At 41.9% G+C, this 18,059-nt stretch overlaps 1 protein-coding gene across 2 annotated transcripts in view; it reads left to right on the forward strand.

Moving 5' to 3' along the window:
- Positions 1 to 18,059, forward strand: part of LOC121278412 (prolyl endopeptidase) — a 128,914-nt gene that overhangs the window by 25,624 nt on the left and 85,231 nt on the right. For both annotated transcript variants that reach the window (XM_041188806.1, XM_041188807.1), the window contains exons 6-8: positions 4,982 to 5,103; positions 9,975 to 10,080; positions 12,332 to 12,523. In XM_041188806.1, the coding sequence (XP_041044740.1) occupies positions 4,982 to 5,103; positions 9,975 to 10,080; positions 12,332 to 12,523 (420 nt within the window). The remainder of the gene's footprint in view (positions 1 to 4,981; positions 5,104 to 9,974; positions 10,081 to 12,331; positions 12,524 to 18,059) is intronic.

The following is an 18,059-nucleotide window of genomic DNA, read 5'->3' on the forward strand; positions in this document are numbered from 1 at the left end:
CAACAACCACAACCGTCTTCCTTTGTGTTAGGCATGACTCCAACCAGTGGAGAGTTTCCTCCCCCCAATTTCCATTGGCTCCATTTTTGCTAGAGCTCCCTGATGCCACACTCGGTCAAATGCGGCCTTGATGTCAAGGGCAGTCACTCTCACCTTACCTCAGGAATTCAGCTCATTTGTCCATGTTTGAACCAAGGTTGTAATGAGTTCAGGAGCTGAGTGGCCCTGGCAGAACCCAAACTGGGTGTTAGTGAGCAGGTTATTGCTAAGTAAGTGCCACTTGATAGCATTGTTGATAACCCCTTCCGTTACTTTACTGATGATCGAGAGCAGACTGATGGGGTAGTAATTGGCCGGGTTGGATTTGTCCTGCTTTTTGTGTTCTGGACAACACGCCTGGGCAATATTCCACATAGCTGGGTAGCTGCAGCGTTGTAACTCTTGAGTCAAAACTAACTTAACAAATCAAAGGACAAATTAAAAGGCAGCCACTTCAAGGAAAACTGCAAAAACAAAAGACAAAGTTTAAAGGAAAATTACCAACATTAACCCAAAATGTGAATAAGAGGTTTGATAAAACACCCCAGTCCCGGAGGTGCCCACTGAGCACAGAAGGCCTCCACGGTGCCGGTGGACACCACGTGCTCTCTCTCCAGGGATACCCAGCTGCAGAAGAGGGGCAGACAGCCGGGTCGGACAACCCCTTTGATCACCCGCTGCCTGGACCTGTTAATGGCCAACTTGGCCAGGCCCAGGAGCAGGTCCACGAGGAGGTCCTCCTCCCTCCCGGCATCTCACCGCACCGGTGAGATACAGTGTTGTAGATGTACTGGAACAGCTTGGCTAGGGGGGTGGCAAGTTCTGGAGTACAAGTCTTCAGTACCTTTGCTGGAATATTGTCAGAGTCCATTGCCTTTGCACTATTGATTGCCTTCATCCGTTTCTTGATATCACATGGAATAATCAAATTGACTGAAGACCAGCATCTGCGATGCTGGGGTCGTCTGGAGGAGGAGGCTGAGATGGATCATCCACTCATTACAATCTTCAGCCAGAAGTGCCAAGTGCTTCAGCCTTTCTTTTTGCACTGATGTGCTGGGCTCCCCCATCATTGAGGATGGGGATATTTGTGGAACTTCCTCTTCCAGTGAGTTGTTTAATTGTCCACACCAAATTTACGACTGGCTGTGGCAGGACTGCAGAGCTTAGATCTGATTCGTTGGTTGTGGGATCGCTTAGCTCTGTCTATCACTTGCTGCTTATGCTGTTTGGCAGGCAAGGAGTCCTGTGTTATAGCTTCACCAGGTTGACACCTCATTTTTGGGTATGCCTGGTGCTTCTCCTGCAATCTTCATTGAACAAGATTAATTCCCCTGCCCTGATGGTAATGTCGAGTGGGGAATATGCCGGACCATGAGGTTACAGATTGTGTTTGAGTACAGTTCTTCAGTTGATGGCCCACAGTGCCTCATGGATGCCCAATCTTGAGTTGCTAGATCTGTTCAAAATCTCCCCATTTAGCACGATGGTAGTGCCACACAGCACAGTGGAGAATATCCTCAATGTGAAGGCGAGACTTCACCTTCACGATGACAGTGCAGTGGTCACTCCTACCGATATTGTCATGGTGAGGATGTGGTCAAGTATGTTTTTCTCCCTTGTTGGTTCCCTCACCACCTGCCGCAGACCCAGTCTAGCAGTTATGTCCTTTAGGTCAGCAGTAGTGCTACCAAGCCACTCTTGATGATGGACATTGATGTCTCCACCCAGAGTACATGTTGTGGCCTTGCCGTCGCCCTTGCTTCCTCCAAGTGGTGTTCAACATAGAGGAGCACTGAAGGCGGGAGGGGTGGAGTTTGCCCATGATGTTATAGTTAAGAAGGAAGAGTGTGATGGATAAACATTGTAAGAGAGGAGGTATTAAATGGCTTGAAATCTTTGAAATTTAATAAATCACCAGGCCCAGCTGAAATATATTCCAAGTTGTTAAAAGAGGCAGAGGAAATTGCAGAAGCTCTGACCATTATATTGCAGGAGTGGTACCAGGGAATTGGAGGACTGCTAACATTGTATCGTTGTTTAAAAAGAAGAAATAATGTCCATTTTTGCTCATTCACTTCTCAATCTAGCAAAATTAACCTTCCCCCAATTTTAGAACCTTTCCTGCTATTTTATCTTTGTACTTTCCTGTAATTGCTCTAACTGTAACTGAATTATGATCGCTACCATAAAAGTGCTCTCCCACCGATGCATTTTCTACCTGCCCAGCTTCATTGTCTAAAACTAAATTTATAATTCCCCACACCCCCCTTGGCTTGTCACATACTGGTGATAGAAGTTCTGTGAATTCAATTTAGGAATTCTTTGATCTCTGTACCTTTTACACTGACAGTATCCCAGTTAATATCAGGGTAACTGAAATCCCCCCCACTATTATTATTTTGCATTTGACAGAAATTTGCCTACAAATTTACATTTTTTCATCTCCCTCCTGCTTTTTGGAGGTTGGTACTATGCTGCCAGAAATGTGATTGCCCCTTTTTTGTTCCTTGCTTCAACCCACATGCCTCATTTGATGATCCCGCTAACATACCATCATTTCGCCTAGCTGCAATTGTTTCTTTAAGCAATATTACCACTCCACCTTTTTTATCCCTGTCTCTATCTTGCCTGAAAACCTGAAATAGATCTAACCAACATCATCATCCTAGGCAGTCCTTCGGGATTGAGGATGACTTGCTTCCATTCTGGTTTGATGGGTCCTAAGATGGCTGATAAGTCCAATGCATGATCTGCAGACTCTGCCCAATGCGGGGCAAGTGATGCTTGAAAGGTTGGATAGATGAGTTGTTTGGAGGTTTGTGCACTCTCTCCGACGCTTTGTCTTCATTTCTCTGCTTCTGACAATGTCTCTGTCTCTGTCTCCACTGCCTTTCCAAATCAACCTTCTCGATTCTGGTCGGTCACAAGCCATATTCTCCCATGGGTCAGCGGGCATCATCAGGGATGCTTTGAGGATGCTTTGCTGTTTGTCCAGGATCCTCATGCTATGACCGAATTCAGAGTAGAGTTGTTGTTTAGGGAGTCTGCTGTCAGGCATTCGAACGACATGTTCTGCCCAGCAGAGCCAATTTTGAGCGATTAGCCCCTCGATTCTGGACAAGTTGACTTGGGAGGTGATGTTGCTGTTGGGACTACCTTTCTTGCCACCGGATTTGGAGGATCTTGTGAAGGCACTACTGGTGGTACTTCTCCAGTGCTTCTGAGGTGCATGCTGTATGTTGTCCAAGTATCCGAAGCATATATCAGCGTGGTGATCACTGCTGCCTGAGAAAGCATAACCTGAGTCTTAATTTTAAAATCCTGGTCCTCAAATACTCTTTTCCTCAGTTGACCAAAGGCTGACCTGGCATATTAGAGGTGATGATGAATTCCATTGTTTTATGTCTGCCTTTGTCAAGAGTAGGTGCAAAGATCTGAAAAATGATCCACATTTTCCAGAATCTCTCTTTTGATCTTAATCAGGGTGAAGTGTTGTTCTGTGGGAGCTGGTTGGAAGAGGACCTTAGTTTTCCGGTGTTTAGTGAAAGGCCCTATTTCTGATATGCTTTGGAGGAAGAGCTGACCATAACCTGGAGTTCAGTTTCTGAGTGAGCATGCACACTTGTCATCTGCATATTGAAGTTCAATGACTGAGGTTGAAGTGATTTTAATTTTGGATTGAAGATGGCAAAGGTTGGACAGTTTCTCTTCTGTTCTGTGGATTATCTCTACACTTGTGGGTAGTTTGCTGGAGGCAAGGTGCAGTATTGCTATGAGGAGAAGGGAGTTGGTACAAAAACACAACCTTATTTGACCTCGGTCTTCACTGAGATTGTGTCTGTGGTGGTCCTGTTGGTAAGGATTACAGTTTACCTGTTATCGTGGAGTAGGCTGCACATGATGACTGCTTTCTGAGGGCAGCCAAATTTGAGGAGGATACTCCATAAGCCTTTGTGGTTCACACGGTGGAAGGCTTTTGTGAGGTTGAAAAGGCTATGAAAAGTAGTTGATGCTGTTCCTTGCATTTTTCTTGAATTTACCACCCAGTGAATTTCATGTCTGTGATGCCTCTTGATGGGCAAAAGCCCTACTGGGACTCTGATAGGAGTTCTTTGGCCATTGGAGGAGGCAATTGAGGAGGAATCTCAACGGAGCCAGTGACCTTCTGCCACTCTTAGCACGCCAGGACTTCTCCTGAGCCCCAATTACACAGAGCCGACTTAACAGCCATAATTTTGCTGCCTGGAGCCTGCTAACATCAGCATCTTATTGGTATAACCATTTTTCCCCTGCTGCAGAACATTCACTCCCCCAACAAACACACAGATAAATTGAAACCTTAGAATTTTCTTGAGCTCTACCCATCTACATAACCATGTAGCTTTCCAGGGCTCACTGCTTTTAAATCAATTGTAGCTCTAATTCCCAAAACTAAACAACACTCTGGGCTGAATTTCTTTGCAAGCAGTGTGTACATCTCCAATTCTCAAGCTAAGTAAGCCCACCTGCTTTTTTATGATCTTGCTTTTCTAGCCATTAACCCTTTAAGTTAACATGGTCCTAACCTTTTAAAAGTGTACTAGTCTCAAGCAGCTTTAGTTGCATTTATTCCATTTTCTACAATTAACTTTAATCTTGCCAGACTAAAAATTACCTCTAAAATATACTATGAAACATGAATTAGGTATTTATAACAATTCACTGTGTACATCTGTTGGTTCTCTGCTTACTGAAATGGATGTTTATCTCTTAGATACCCAAAGCATAATAACCTGTCATTTCTAATTACAAATGCTGACTGACTTGTTCCATAGTTTCTGTTTTTATTCCCAACTTGCTATTCTTTTTTGAATAAACCAAATGCTTTACAGGAAAGCTTTTCTTAAAATATGAAAATGATGAAGACAGATCTCTTATAATTGTTATTTTTCTTAACCAGGGACTGAGACTTCTATGAATCTTCACCAGAAATTGTACTATCATAAACTGGGATTTCAACAGTCTGAGGATATATTGTGTGCTGAATTTCCAGATTACCCCAAGTGGATGGGTGGAGCTGAGGTATCGCTAAATGATAGTTTCATCTTAAATACTACTCTTTGTTATAATTTGCTGTACTTTGATCACAGCTACACTGGTAACTCAGTTAGGAACTAATATTTTCAGTGACAGGAGGGAAGAGAGGACCTGAAGTGCAGTGCCATTTGATGACCTAAGTTGTCCTGTGCTAAAGTATTTGTCACCAGCCTGCCCAAGTACACCCCTCCATAAAGAAGTTATGTTAAAAGCTGTCATATTCCTTTATTAGTGCTTGACAGAGGATTTTTTGAGCAAATATAATACTGTATTCTTTTGGTAATTCAAAACTTAGCTGTGGAAATGACCTTGGATTAGTTTTTAGGCACTTGAAAAAAATTTTAAAAAAAAACTTGCATTTACGTAGCACTTTTCATGACCACCAGAACATCTCAAAGCACCTTATAACCAATGAAGTACTTTCTCAAAGGGGAAAAAAGACATGAAGTTTTTTTGTTGGTACAGTATTCTCAAATGTAATGAAGACATTGACCCATGGTGGTGTTCACAGTGATAGCTGTTCTGTAAGTACTGTATCCAGGTATCCATTCTTCAACTGTGACCCTACGCATTGAATGCTGGCTAGCTATTTCATCATGGGTGTGGGGGGGGCGGCGGGGGTTATTGCTTCTAAGCCTACTTCTGTTTGCATTTGATGTCTACAAAGATGCTCTTGCTGTAGGAGATACTAGAATTTCCTTGTCCTGTCCATAATATGGGGGCTCTCATTGCTAATGGTAGTGCACTGCTATCATAGAGTCATTATGGGCCGAATTTTATGGCCCCATCATAGTGAGGGCGGGGCTGGAAAATGCGGCGAGCCATTCAGCAGGCGAAGTGGCAAAATTCCACCCTATGGCACAGAAGGGGGCCATTCAGCCAGTCGAGTCCACTGGCTCTCTGTAAAGCTTTTCAGTTAGCCCTATTCCTGCACCTCTGAACATTTATTTATCTCAAGTGCTTATCCAATTTCTTTTTGAAATCATTTATTGCCTCTGTTTCCACCACACTCTTAGGTAGCGAGTTCCAGGTCATTGCCACTCACCACATTAAAAACTTCTTCCTCACATCATAAATGCATCTCTTGCCCAAAACTTTAAATCTATGTCCTAGAGTTCTTGTACCATTAAGCAATGGGAACAGCTTTACTTTGCCCTCCTAATCTAAATCTGTCATAATCTAGTATATCTCTATCAGAACTCACCTCAGCTCCTTTACTTCAAGGAGAAATAACCTCAACTTCTTCAACATAATCTTGTAGCTAAATTCCCTCAACTTTGGAACATTCTGGTAAATCTCCCCTGCACCTCCAGAGACTGAGGCTACCAAGAAGCAGTTAAAAATTTGTGCCAGATAATAATTGTCTTAAATAAGGAACATCTTGGCCAGCTTCTCCAGAACTTCAATGACACTACCATTGTTGTGGCCCCAATTACCATCTCAAAATAGAAGATTAATCAGAACCTTACCTGGACCGACCATATGAACACCATGGCTTCAGGAGCAAAGCAGAGGCTAAAAACTGAGGTGTGAGTGGCTCGCCTCCTAACTCCTCAAATCCTCTCTTTATTTACAAGGCTGAAGTCAGGATATATGCTCTGCCACAACAACCCTTAAGAAACTTGACACCATCTTGGAGATACCTGCTTACCTCAAGAATACCTCTGTCACCGGACTTAGTATCCATCCCTTCCACCATTGATGCACTGTAGCTGTAGCATGTACAAATCTACAGGATGCAATGAAGCATCTCACCAAGGTTATTTCGACTGCACCTCCTGCAACTCTACCAACATTAGGAACAAGAGCAATGGGATATCAATGACTTCTGAGGTCATCGAGTCATACTGAATCCTGAATTAGTCCTATCATTGATTGTTTATCATCAGGTTAACATGCTGGAATTCGCTACTGAACACTATCAGAAGAGCTGCTTTTGTTTGAGGAAAACGCTCCTCACATAACTTCCTTGGATAGCTAAGGATCATCATTAGATTTATTTTATACACTGGTCAATCTTTTACAATATTGTACACAGCAGAATCTGCACTTTTATTCTCTGATCCAGTGTTCTGTGTCATAAATGTTTTTTTGCTTGTTGACCTCATTCTGTGGGAGTTCATTAATTGTGACACAGGTTTTTCAGTCTCGAGAAAAGCACTGTGTTATGATCCGGTTAGGGACCAGTAACTTTTTTGCTTAAGGTTGACTAAGTTTGAAATCCCAGTTACCCCGAAGAGAATTATGCCACATTATCCCACGGTTTTAAACAAACAAAATAAAGTTTACTATACAAAATGAGAAAAGTAAAACAATCTACAATATCCATCTTATACGCTAACATTCAGAATTAACCTGAGGTAAATATGAGTTAACGGGCAAACTGTGGTTGAACACACCACATTGCACATTAGATGGAAGATGCGACCAAGATACATCCCATAGATTTCTCAAACGCTCCCAGATGTCTGAGTAGTGTGAGTCACAATGTTTCATTAAATTAACTCTTGCCTCCCTCGCGAGAGATTTCAACTTCAACTCTTTATTTCGAAGACCTAGCCTTTGAATTCCCTCAATGACTGTTTGCCTCCCAATGGTTGGGCCTCTTCTCTTGAGACTGCGTTCTTCGGGATTCACAAATCTGCACTCTTGCCTCTAATTACCTGTACGCTTGCAACTCTTTCGCAGACTGCTAATTTCACTAAACTGACACTGCCCCTGAGTTTCTCTGATCTCCAGTTTCCCGCCTGCACTGAATTATAAATGACTCCCAAGACTTCACTGAGCCCTAAATGTCTGGCACTGAACCAGTGATGTTCTGTCACCTCTCAGCACCCCCAGTAGTTCTCCTGAGCCCTAACTGCCTGGAGCCTGCTAACAACTCCCAGGGCTTCTCTGTGGACCACACATGTCCAAACTGTAGCCAATCCCCTCTCCCAGCAAATACAGATAAATTAAAACCACTGAACCTTCTTAAGCTCCATACATCTCAATGACAACATCGCTTTTCAGAGTTCACTGTTTTTTGTACCTAATTTAGCTCTAACTCCCAAACAAAACACCTTTCTGGACTGTACTTATTTGCAAGCAGTGTAGACTTAACTTCTCCAGCTAAGTAAGCCCAGCTGCTGTTTTGTGGCTCCATTTCTTATATTCTCCCTCTATTAAACAAACATAGGTAACCTTCTGCACTGCAGTTTTCTTTTAGGGTGTTCTGGCAGTCTCTAAAGCTCAGCATTTTAGTTACTTTACCTTCACAACAATAATCTTCCAAGAACTAAATATTTCCTCTAAAATATTAACATGCATCATGAACAAGATATTTGTAACAACTAAATAAACAAAAAATAGATTGTGAAGATTTGATTAATTTGCTCATAGAAAATGAATTACCTAATTTTTGACAAGTAGTTCAGTTGCTTATTTTTTTTTTTAATAATGCTGCAGTTACAGTTTCATTTAATTTCATGTTTGCACAGTTCATACAGTTTGAGGAAAACTAAGAAGTGAGCAAATGAATTTAAACCACAAGCAGAGTGATTAACTTGTTTGATATTCATCAGGTTACTTCCCAAATTATTTAAAGTTGTCATCTTGTGGATGGGAGATGATTTAACTTTATAGTGTCTTTAAATGAGACATTAAATCGTGGCCCTCTTTGCCCTCCCAAATGGACATAAAAGATCCCGGGGCACTATTTTGAAGAAGAGCAGGGGAGTTATCCCCAGTGTCTTGGCCAATATTTATTCCTTAATCAACTTAACAAAAACAGATTATCTAGTCCTTATCACGTCGCTGTTTGTGGGGTCTTGTTGCCTGAAAATTGGCTGCCGCATTACGTACATTACAATAGTGACTGCACTTCAAAAGAATGTTTCTTGAGATGTCCTTAGGCCATGAAAGCCACTATATAAATGCTAGTTTTTCGTTCTTTATAGACAGAACATCAGGTATAAGTGAAATTGTGAAGGCACCCAATTTCTTAAAACGTATAATCTATTAGTTTACTGGTAATAGAGGCAGAAGCATTTATTTAACATGTAGGATAATGGCTCAAAAGTTTAGGGTTGTTGATTCTCCAGGATTTAAAGATTAATCTCTTGAACAACGCAGCGAGCAGCTAGGAAGAAAAGTGTCCTTTGTTTTCAGCTATGTTTGAATGATTCTGTTATTACAGTAGTTATAAACATATTAGAGATGGGATAGGGAGTTTGACAATCAGGAATTATACAGTTGTGTATTGAAGAGTCTGTTTCCTATTAGTGTGGGACAGAAGTGCACTGAAGATCAGAGCAGGCGAGTTAGAAGGGCAACAAGATGTTCACTCTGGTTAAAAAGGAAATGGGGACAAGGGGTAGTATGGACTGAGGCAGATAATTGGCATTGGGTTTGAGGTTGGGTGACATGGTAGATGGTCTTTGTTGCAAATAAATGGAGGCCTGCAATTGCATTGCAGATGGGTAAGTATTCTGTCTCCCACTGACTTATTTGATAAGCATGTAAGAAGTACAAACTAAAGAATTCTATCTTTGCAAGCACAAGAAAGAATTTTTTGTAATGGATCAAATGGGGTTAATTTCAGACTTCAGGTGAAACCCAACCAAAGTTATCAAAATCCAAGTTTACATGTAATTTTCTCTTGGTTATTTATTATATGTTTTAAAATGATTATTTACACAATTATAGTTTTGGGCCAGTCAGAATTTGTCATTGTTAATTATTTTGACTTGATAACAGACATTTATTAATAGTTTAAGGAAAAGGCTTATTTTTTTTAAAACAAACTCACTTGGGTTACTTAACAGATGTTAATGGCACCTCTACATGTGACGATTCATTCATTGTCCCTGGTGTAGGTATCAGATGATGGACAGTATGTTCTCCTGTCAATTCGAGAGGGCTGCGATCCAGTCAACCGACTTTGGTATTGTGACCTGAAAGAGTTGCCTGATGGTATCAAAGGTAAATAAATCTGGCGTTTTAGTCTCTGCCACATACAATTGCAACTGTCATCGTAATGAGCTTGAAGTTAAGTGTCCCAGAATACTTCTAACTTGTTGACCATATCCTTTATTTATCATTTGTGTAAAGATATTCTATTGTAAAACAAGTACTACTGTTCTCAATGACTGAAAGCACTTAATGCTGTACACTGTTCCCTTCATAAGTATAGCTACCATAAGTGATGTCTTTGTTGAAATAGATTAAAATGTGAAAACAAAGTTCTATTTGTCTCTTTATGGAGACATTGTTGAAGATATAGAACTCCAATTTTGTCTGCAAGGTAAAAACTCTTGGTGTGCATGGGCATTGGCATTTTGCCCAAGTGACTACACTTTTTACTATCTATTCAATCGTGGGATGTGGGCATCCCTGACAAAGACAAGATTCCTGTTAACCTAAGATCTTTGTGGCTATCCATCTGATATCACAGGCCATTGACTTTGGGAGTGGACTCAAGTTGTTGTTTTTTGCTCTTCCCCCTTCTTTACAGTGTCACATCAACATGTTGCTATCTCTGCCAAAAGGACTATACAGTTAATCTATAACCAATTCCCAAGTCTCTTCCAATGTTGCAAAAAAGAATGATCACTGGCTAGAAGGGTTGCATTTGATGAAACGTTTTCAAATTTTAGTCTAAGTTGCATTTATAGAGCTGACACAGCCTTAGGCATAAGCTAACAGTGAAGATGAGCCTTCACACTCCCGCCCCTTCACCCTTTAATTGACCTGTCTGAATATAAAATGGAAATTTAACAAAAAATGCAGCTGAAAATAATGTACCTGCAACAGACCTCGAAGAGTGTTATAGCGCATGGGCGGCTTGGCCTAAATAGCCAAGTGGTTATGGTACTGGGCTTGTAACCCCAAGATCAAGAGTTCAAATCTCACAATGGCAAACTATGAAACAATGTAACTTCATCTGAATAGGAACAGATGGAAACGTGTTTGTACTCGAAAGAGTTATAGCGCATTGTCAACGGGCCCTAATTAGGCACTGCAGGACAGTTTGGGGGAGTGAGTTGGGTAACAGAAATGTTTATACTGAGTGAGATCAATAAGAGCAAGTAGAGAAGGCCACACAGCTGAAGGAGATGGAAATAAACAGTAGGAGAGGCGGAATGGAAGTGAAAGTGGTGAAGGGGGCCCAAGAGTTTTGAGATAACTGTGGGAAAGTAGGGTAGGGGGAGCAATATAAGGATGATGTGTTGATGGTGCAGCAAAATATATTATAATCTTGTAAATTAGTATTTAAAAGCAATAAAAAAAACTAGTAAAAGAAATAAAATAATCAAAGGAAAAGGCAGAATAGTATAAAAAGAAACTGTTGGGTGGAGTTCAGCCATTTGTACCACAATTTTGCCAGTGGTGTCAGGACTAAATTACCAGACTTGGTGTTGCTCATTTAAAGGGGTTAGTGTTACGTTTGAGTGTTAAGTGTAAGGGTGGGTAAATTGCCACAACAGAAAATCTTGATTTTAATTTTATACATGTTTTCATTAAAAGACATGTTACATATAATCTTTACTTTATTTGACAATCCTCCTGCCATACTTTTCAGTCACATTTCATTCTTAATCATATTCAAATTTCTTGCAACTATCCCCAAATTTATTCTAATCTATGCAAATTTACAGTGCTTATCTCTGATTCACTTAATGAGACGCCTGATTAAGTCCCACTTACACTTTCTGGGCAAAGCAACATCTTGACAACTTCCAGCCCTAATCAAGCAATCCAAGAATGTTTTCATGATTTTGCAGTCATCTGTATTCTGCCTATAGTTTGATTTCTGAAGTTCATTTGGTCTCTGAAATGCCTATGAATAAATGTACCTTGTGAAAAATTATGTTTGCACCTATTTTCTGTTCAAATAAATTACTTTTATCACAATTTTATGTCAAATCTAATCTTGAGGTTCCATAATGGAATTTTTGTTTGTAAACAGCTCTTGAATGCTGTAGGTACAGGCTGTATGTAGGTAGCTGCATTTACAGGCTCTGGCCATCAGGTGGGTCTGCAGAGCAATTTTTTTCAATTTTTCTGAAACCCAACTCTGCCATCTTTACCTGAGGACATTAAATAGACAAAACAGAATGTAACATGGTCTGTTACTTGTCTGTGCTTCTTTGTGTTTCACACAGTAAGATAATGTTTATTAATGCCACCTTCTGAGACAAATTGGTTAATTAACTAAGCTTTGTTTTCATAGGAATTCTACCTTGGGTCAAACTAGTGGATAACTTTGATGCAGAGTATGAATATGTCACCAATGAAGGGACAGTGTTCACATTTAAGACAAATCTCACTTCTCCACATTATCGCTTAATTAATATTGACTTCAGTGATCCTGATCCTTTCAAATGGAAAACCTTAGTTGCAGAGGATAAGAAAGATGTACTAGGTAAGTGTGAAATTTGCTTTCTGTACAATTTCTATTAATTTCACTTTGTCATGGTTTACTCCAACATTTCCTGAGGTGTGTCCACTTGATCCAGCTGCTTGAGGAAATATGAAGTACATCTATTCAGCTTAGGTGTACATGTAGCCATTTGGTAGTACAGAACAGGAGACAATTGCTGAAAAAAAGGGACATCGAAGCTTTTTGTTTCGTGCTCAAGACAATTCACAAGAAAATACAATGTCAGGGAAAAAACATAGTTATACTGTGTGACAAGAGAGCGCTGATTGATTGCCAAGTGGACTCTGGTAGAGGTACTTCCATGGAGAATGCACTAGAGGGTGGTGACTGACAGTTAACTGCCAAGCATTGATATTTAAACCAGGCAGCTTGACTCTGGTTAAGACATTGCCCAGCAAATGACTCACTTATTTTGTTTAGCTGAAACAGGTGTGACATGTGTACATGTTATTTCAGTCTGCAAAGAGCAGGACCCTATGTATGAATATATGTAGCTTTCAGTAAATACAAATGAACCATATTGTGAGCCCAACTGGCAGCATTAAGTCAGCATAATTTTTAGCACACTTAGGCTTATATAGCAAATGTTGTCCAATCGCAGAATCACATCTAATGTTGGACACTGTTTTGAGTTCTACAAGCAGGCTGGTTGGGAACGGTCTATACCTTGCCCGTTGCGAACAGAGGAAGGGACATAAACAGAAAAAGCTGGAAAAACTTAGCAGGTCTTACAGCATCTGTGGAGAGAAAGACATAGTTAATGTTTTGAGTCCAAATGACTCTTCTTCAGAGCTAAAGAGAAGTAAAAATGTGATGAGGTTTATACTGTTTAAGGGGATGAAGCAGGTGAAGCTGGACAGAAGGCCAGCGATAGGTGGAGACGAAGGAAAGATTTACAAATATGTCATGAACAAAAGGACAAAGGGGTGTTAATGTTAGTGGTACATGCTAAAGGAGGTGTAGATAGTGACACTAAGGTCAGAAAGCAGAATGTTGTAATAACAGGACAAGGGTAAGCACTCTGGAAAGAACAACATGAACAAGTGACAGATGGCCTGGGTCGGGGGAGGGGACGGTGGTGGGAAAAAAGATCAAAAATAAGCTAAGAGGTGGGGATAAAACAATGGACAAAAATGAAAATAAATAAAATAAAAATAAGTGGATAAAAAATAAAAATTAAAATGAATATTGGAAAAAGGCAATAAAAAAAGGGGTGAGGATGGAGGAGAGAGTTCATGGTCTGAAGTTGTTGAGCTCAATGTTAAGTCCAGAAGGCTGTAAAGTGCCTAATCAGAAGATGAGGTGCTGTTCCTCCAGTTTGCGTTGGGCTTCAATGGAACATTGCAACAGGCCAAGGACGGACATGTGAGCATGAGAGGATGGTGTGTTGAAATGGCTAGTGACAGGACGGTCTGGGTCACGCTTGCGGACAGACCTAAAGTGTTCTGCCAAGCGGGCACCCAGCCTGCGTTTGGCCTCTGCGATGTAGAGGAGACTGTGTTGGGAGCATCGAAGACAGTAGACCAAATTGAGGGAAATGCAAGTGAAGCACTGCTTCACTTGAAAGGCGTGTTTGGGCCCTTCGACGGTGAGGAGGGAAGAGGTAAAGAGGCAGGTGTTGCACTTTCTGCGACTGCATGGGTAGGTGCTGCGGGAGGGGGATGAGGTGTTGGGGGTGATGGAAGAGTGAACCAGGCTGCCCAGGAGGGAACGGTCCCTACGGAATGCTGACGGTGGGGGGTGAAGGGAAGATGTGTTTGGTGGTAGCACCATGCTGGAATTGACAGAATTGGTGGAGGATGATCCTTTGAAAGCGGAGGCTTGTGGGGTGAAACATGAGGACAAGGGGGACGCTATCATGGTTCTGGGAGGGAAAGGAAGAAGTGAGGGCAGAGGCGCAAGAGATGGGTTGGACACGGTTGAGGGCCCTGTCAACCACTGTGGGTGGGAAACCTCGGTTAAGGAAGAAGAAAGACATGTCAGAAGAGCCGTTTTGGAAATGGCATTATCTTTTATCTTAGAGGAAGGGACATGCTGTTTGATACAATCCGCCTGTCTTTTGGATGTACTGCCTACATACCAAGCATCACACTAGAACTGAAATTCATACACCACATTATTCATTTGTGTGATAGGAAGAATGTCTTTTTGGCTTGACAGCAGCATCCTGTTAGTGGTGAATACCACTTCTGTTGTTACAGCACAGTAGCAGAATGAAACAGCTAGCTTAACCTGTTGCTCAAATTTTTGAGGTACCTTGCACTTCCAGGGTAACCTGAGATAGACTAGGCACTTCTTGGGGCCAAAAATGATGCCCTTGGGCCTGTTCGTAAGTTTGTATGATATCAGAGCCCACTTGCCAACCAGTCAGCACTTTCTTCTCATACAGTATAAATATGTTGTTTTCCAACATTGGTATTTCTTGTGAATTACCCTGATGAATGTAAGATGAAAAGCTTCGACAAAAATGTCTCTCTTCTCAGTAATATTCAAGATATACATGTATGTTGTTGCATGCGCATGGAACGACTAAGATGACTTTGACTAAGCTGTCTTTGGAACTCCGCCTCAGATGGCAGTGGAGTTGGGGTTATTGAATATTTTTAAGGTGGAGACGGATAGATTCTTGTTAGGCAAGGGAATCAAAGGTTATCAGGGATAGATGGGAATGTGGAATTCAAAACACAAACAGATCAGCCATGATCTTAATGAATGGCGGAGCAGGCTCGAGGGGCCGAATGGTCTACTCCTATTTCGTATGTTTCAATGAGAACTTGCCAAGTATAAATCGCGCACCCTATATCTACATTGTAATCCAACAGATTGACACATCAGTGCATTGTGCCACCCTATTTGTATATTAATTTTTCCCATTATCTGTCTTCCCCATTTTTTGCCAGTTGTTTTGTAACCAGCTCAGGAGGGCAGTTACTTGCCTCATGTTACTATTTCCTTCCCTTTCTGTGGAGGGCAACCTAGGCTATTGAGTGGGCTGTGTGAGTGGCCTTCCTTCATCTTAGTGGGCTGCAAGATTGAAATCAGGCATGTTCACTAACCAGGACCCCATGATTAAGAATTTGCTGGGCATGCCGATTGAACTGTAGCAGCACTTTGATTGGACGCAGTCAATGTTGTGTGCAATCAACACGCACCTCACTTCACGCACCCTTGTTTTGTGTGCGTATCACTTGAGTAGTACTGGTAGGAAAAAAACAACTTGGAGGAAATCAGCAGAATCCGGCAACCCTGCGCATGGGCAACTGTCAGCAAATATACTACGGGGCCACACCCAGAATCCTGATGGCTGCATACAGCCCGCAAGCCGCAGGTTGCCTACCACTGCTGTAGGGAATTCCAGGAGTAAATCAGTTCCTTTGCAGCATTGGTGGTGTTCCACCAGTGTTATGGCACTGGGCCACTGTGTAACATTTTTGAATGCAATGCTACAAATACACAAATTCCACAAATTTTAATTTTCTTTGTGATGATATCGGTACAATTTTCAAACAATTCGTTTGTGTTTGAAAATGCCTGGCACAAAGTTCTCCAAAGAATTTAGAAGCTCTGCTAAATGTCCCTAAAATTGAAATTGTTTACATTGAGATTTACTTTGTAGCGATTGTGGAATGTTGCTCAGTCTTGCTCCAGTCATACTGGGTTTATTAATTCAAGTAAATCCCATTATATCCCTTGTCAATTTAAATGACAGGAAACAACATGCTACTGGACCTATTTATATCAGCTAAATGACTATATATGTAACTGAGGTCATGAATATAAACTGGCAAAGGCCTGGCATTAACATTGAGAACGTTTTGATGATAGTAGCTTTGTTGAAGATGACTTAAAATCATAATAAATAGGAACAGGAGTAGGCCATTCAGCCCATTGAGCCTGCACCACCTTTCAATAAGATCATGGCTGATCTGATTATAGCCTTAATCTAATTTTCTTGCTTGCCTGCCCCCTCCGCCCCCATAACCTTGCCTCACTTGCCAATCTAAATGGGATAGATTTCAAACAGATCTAGCAACTCAAGACTGGGAATCCATGAGGCTCTGTGGGCCATCAGCAGCAGCAGAACTCAACTCAAGCACAATCTGTAACTTCATGGTCTGGCATATCCCCCACTCTACCATTACCACCAAGCCAAGGGATCAATGCTGGTTCAATGAAGAGTGTAGGAGGGCATACCAGGAGCAGCACCAAACTGAGGTGTCAGCCTGGTGAAGCTGTAACACAGGACTACTGGCGTGCCAAACAGCATAAGCAGCAACAGATAGACAGGGCTAAGTGATCCCACAACCAGGGGATCAAATCTAAGCTTTGCAGTCCTGCCTCATCCAGTCGTGAATGATGGTGAACAATTAAACAACTCACTGGAGGAGGAGGCTCCACAAATATCCCCATCCTCAATGATGGAAGAGCCCAACACATCATTACAAAAGATGAGGCTGAAGCATTTGCAACAATCTTCAGCCAGAAGTGCCGAGTGGATGATCCATCTCGGCCTCCTCCAGAGGTCCCCAGCATCACAGATGCCAGCCTTCAGCCAATTCGATTCACTCCAAGTGATATCAATAAACGGCTGAAAGCACTGGATACTGCAAAGACTATGGGCCTTGACAATATTCCGGCAATAGTACTGAAGACTTGTGCTCCAGAACTTGCTGTGCTTCTAGCCAAACTGTTCCAGTACGGCTACAACACTGGCATCTACCTGTGAAAAATTGCCCAGGTATGTCCCGTACACACAGAGCAGGACAAATCAGGATGTTGCCTGGGCTGGAGAGTTTAAGTTATGAGGAGAGATTGGATAGGCTGAGGTTATTTTCCTTGGAGCAGAGGAGATTGAGGGGGGACATGATTGAGGTGTATAAAATTTATGAGGGGCATAGATAGGGTAGACAGGAAGGAACTTTTCCCCTTGGTGGAGGGATCAATAACCAGGGGCATAGATTTAAGCCAAGGGGCAGGAGGTTTAGTGGGGATGTGAGGAAGAATTTTTCCACCCAGAGGGTGATGAGAATCTGGAACTCACTGCCTGAAAGGATGGTAGAAGCAGAAACCCTCATAATATTTAAGAAGTATTTGGATGTGCACTTGCAATGCCATGACATACAAGGCTATGGGCCTAGTGCTGGAAAATGGGATTAGAATAGTTAGGTACTTGTTTGACCGGCGCAAACTCGATGGGCCGAAGGGCCTTTTTCTGTGCTGTAGACCTCTATGTCTCTAAATCCTACCCGGCCCATTACCCCCCCCATCAGTTTACTCTTGATTATCAGTAATGGAAGTGGTCATCAGCAGTGCTATTAAGTGGCACTTGCTCAGTAATAACTTGCTCACTGATGCCCAGTTTGGGTTCTGCCAGGGCCACTTAGCTCCTGACCTCATTACAGCCATGGTTCAAACATGGACAAAAGAGCTGAACTCTCGAGGTGAGGTGAGAGTGACTGCCTTTGACATCAAGGCTGCATTTGACTGAGTGTGGCATCAAGGAGCTGTTGCAAAAATG

This window comes from Carcharodon carcharias, chromosome 5, assembly GCF_017639515.1.
Source record: "Carcharodon carcharias isolate sCarCar2 chromosome 5, sCarCar2.pri, whole genome shotgun sequence".
NCBI classification, from domain to species: domain Eukaryota; kingdom Metazoa; phylum Chordata; class Chondrichthyes; order Lamniformes; family Lamnidae; genus Carcharodon; species Carcharodon carcharias.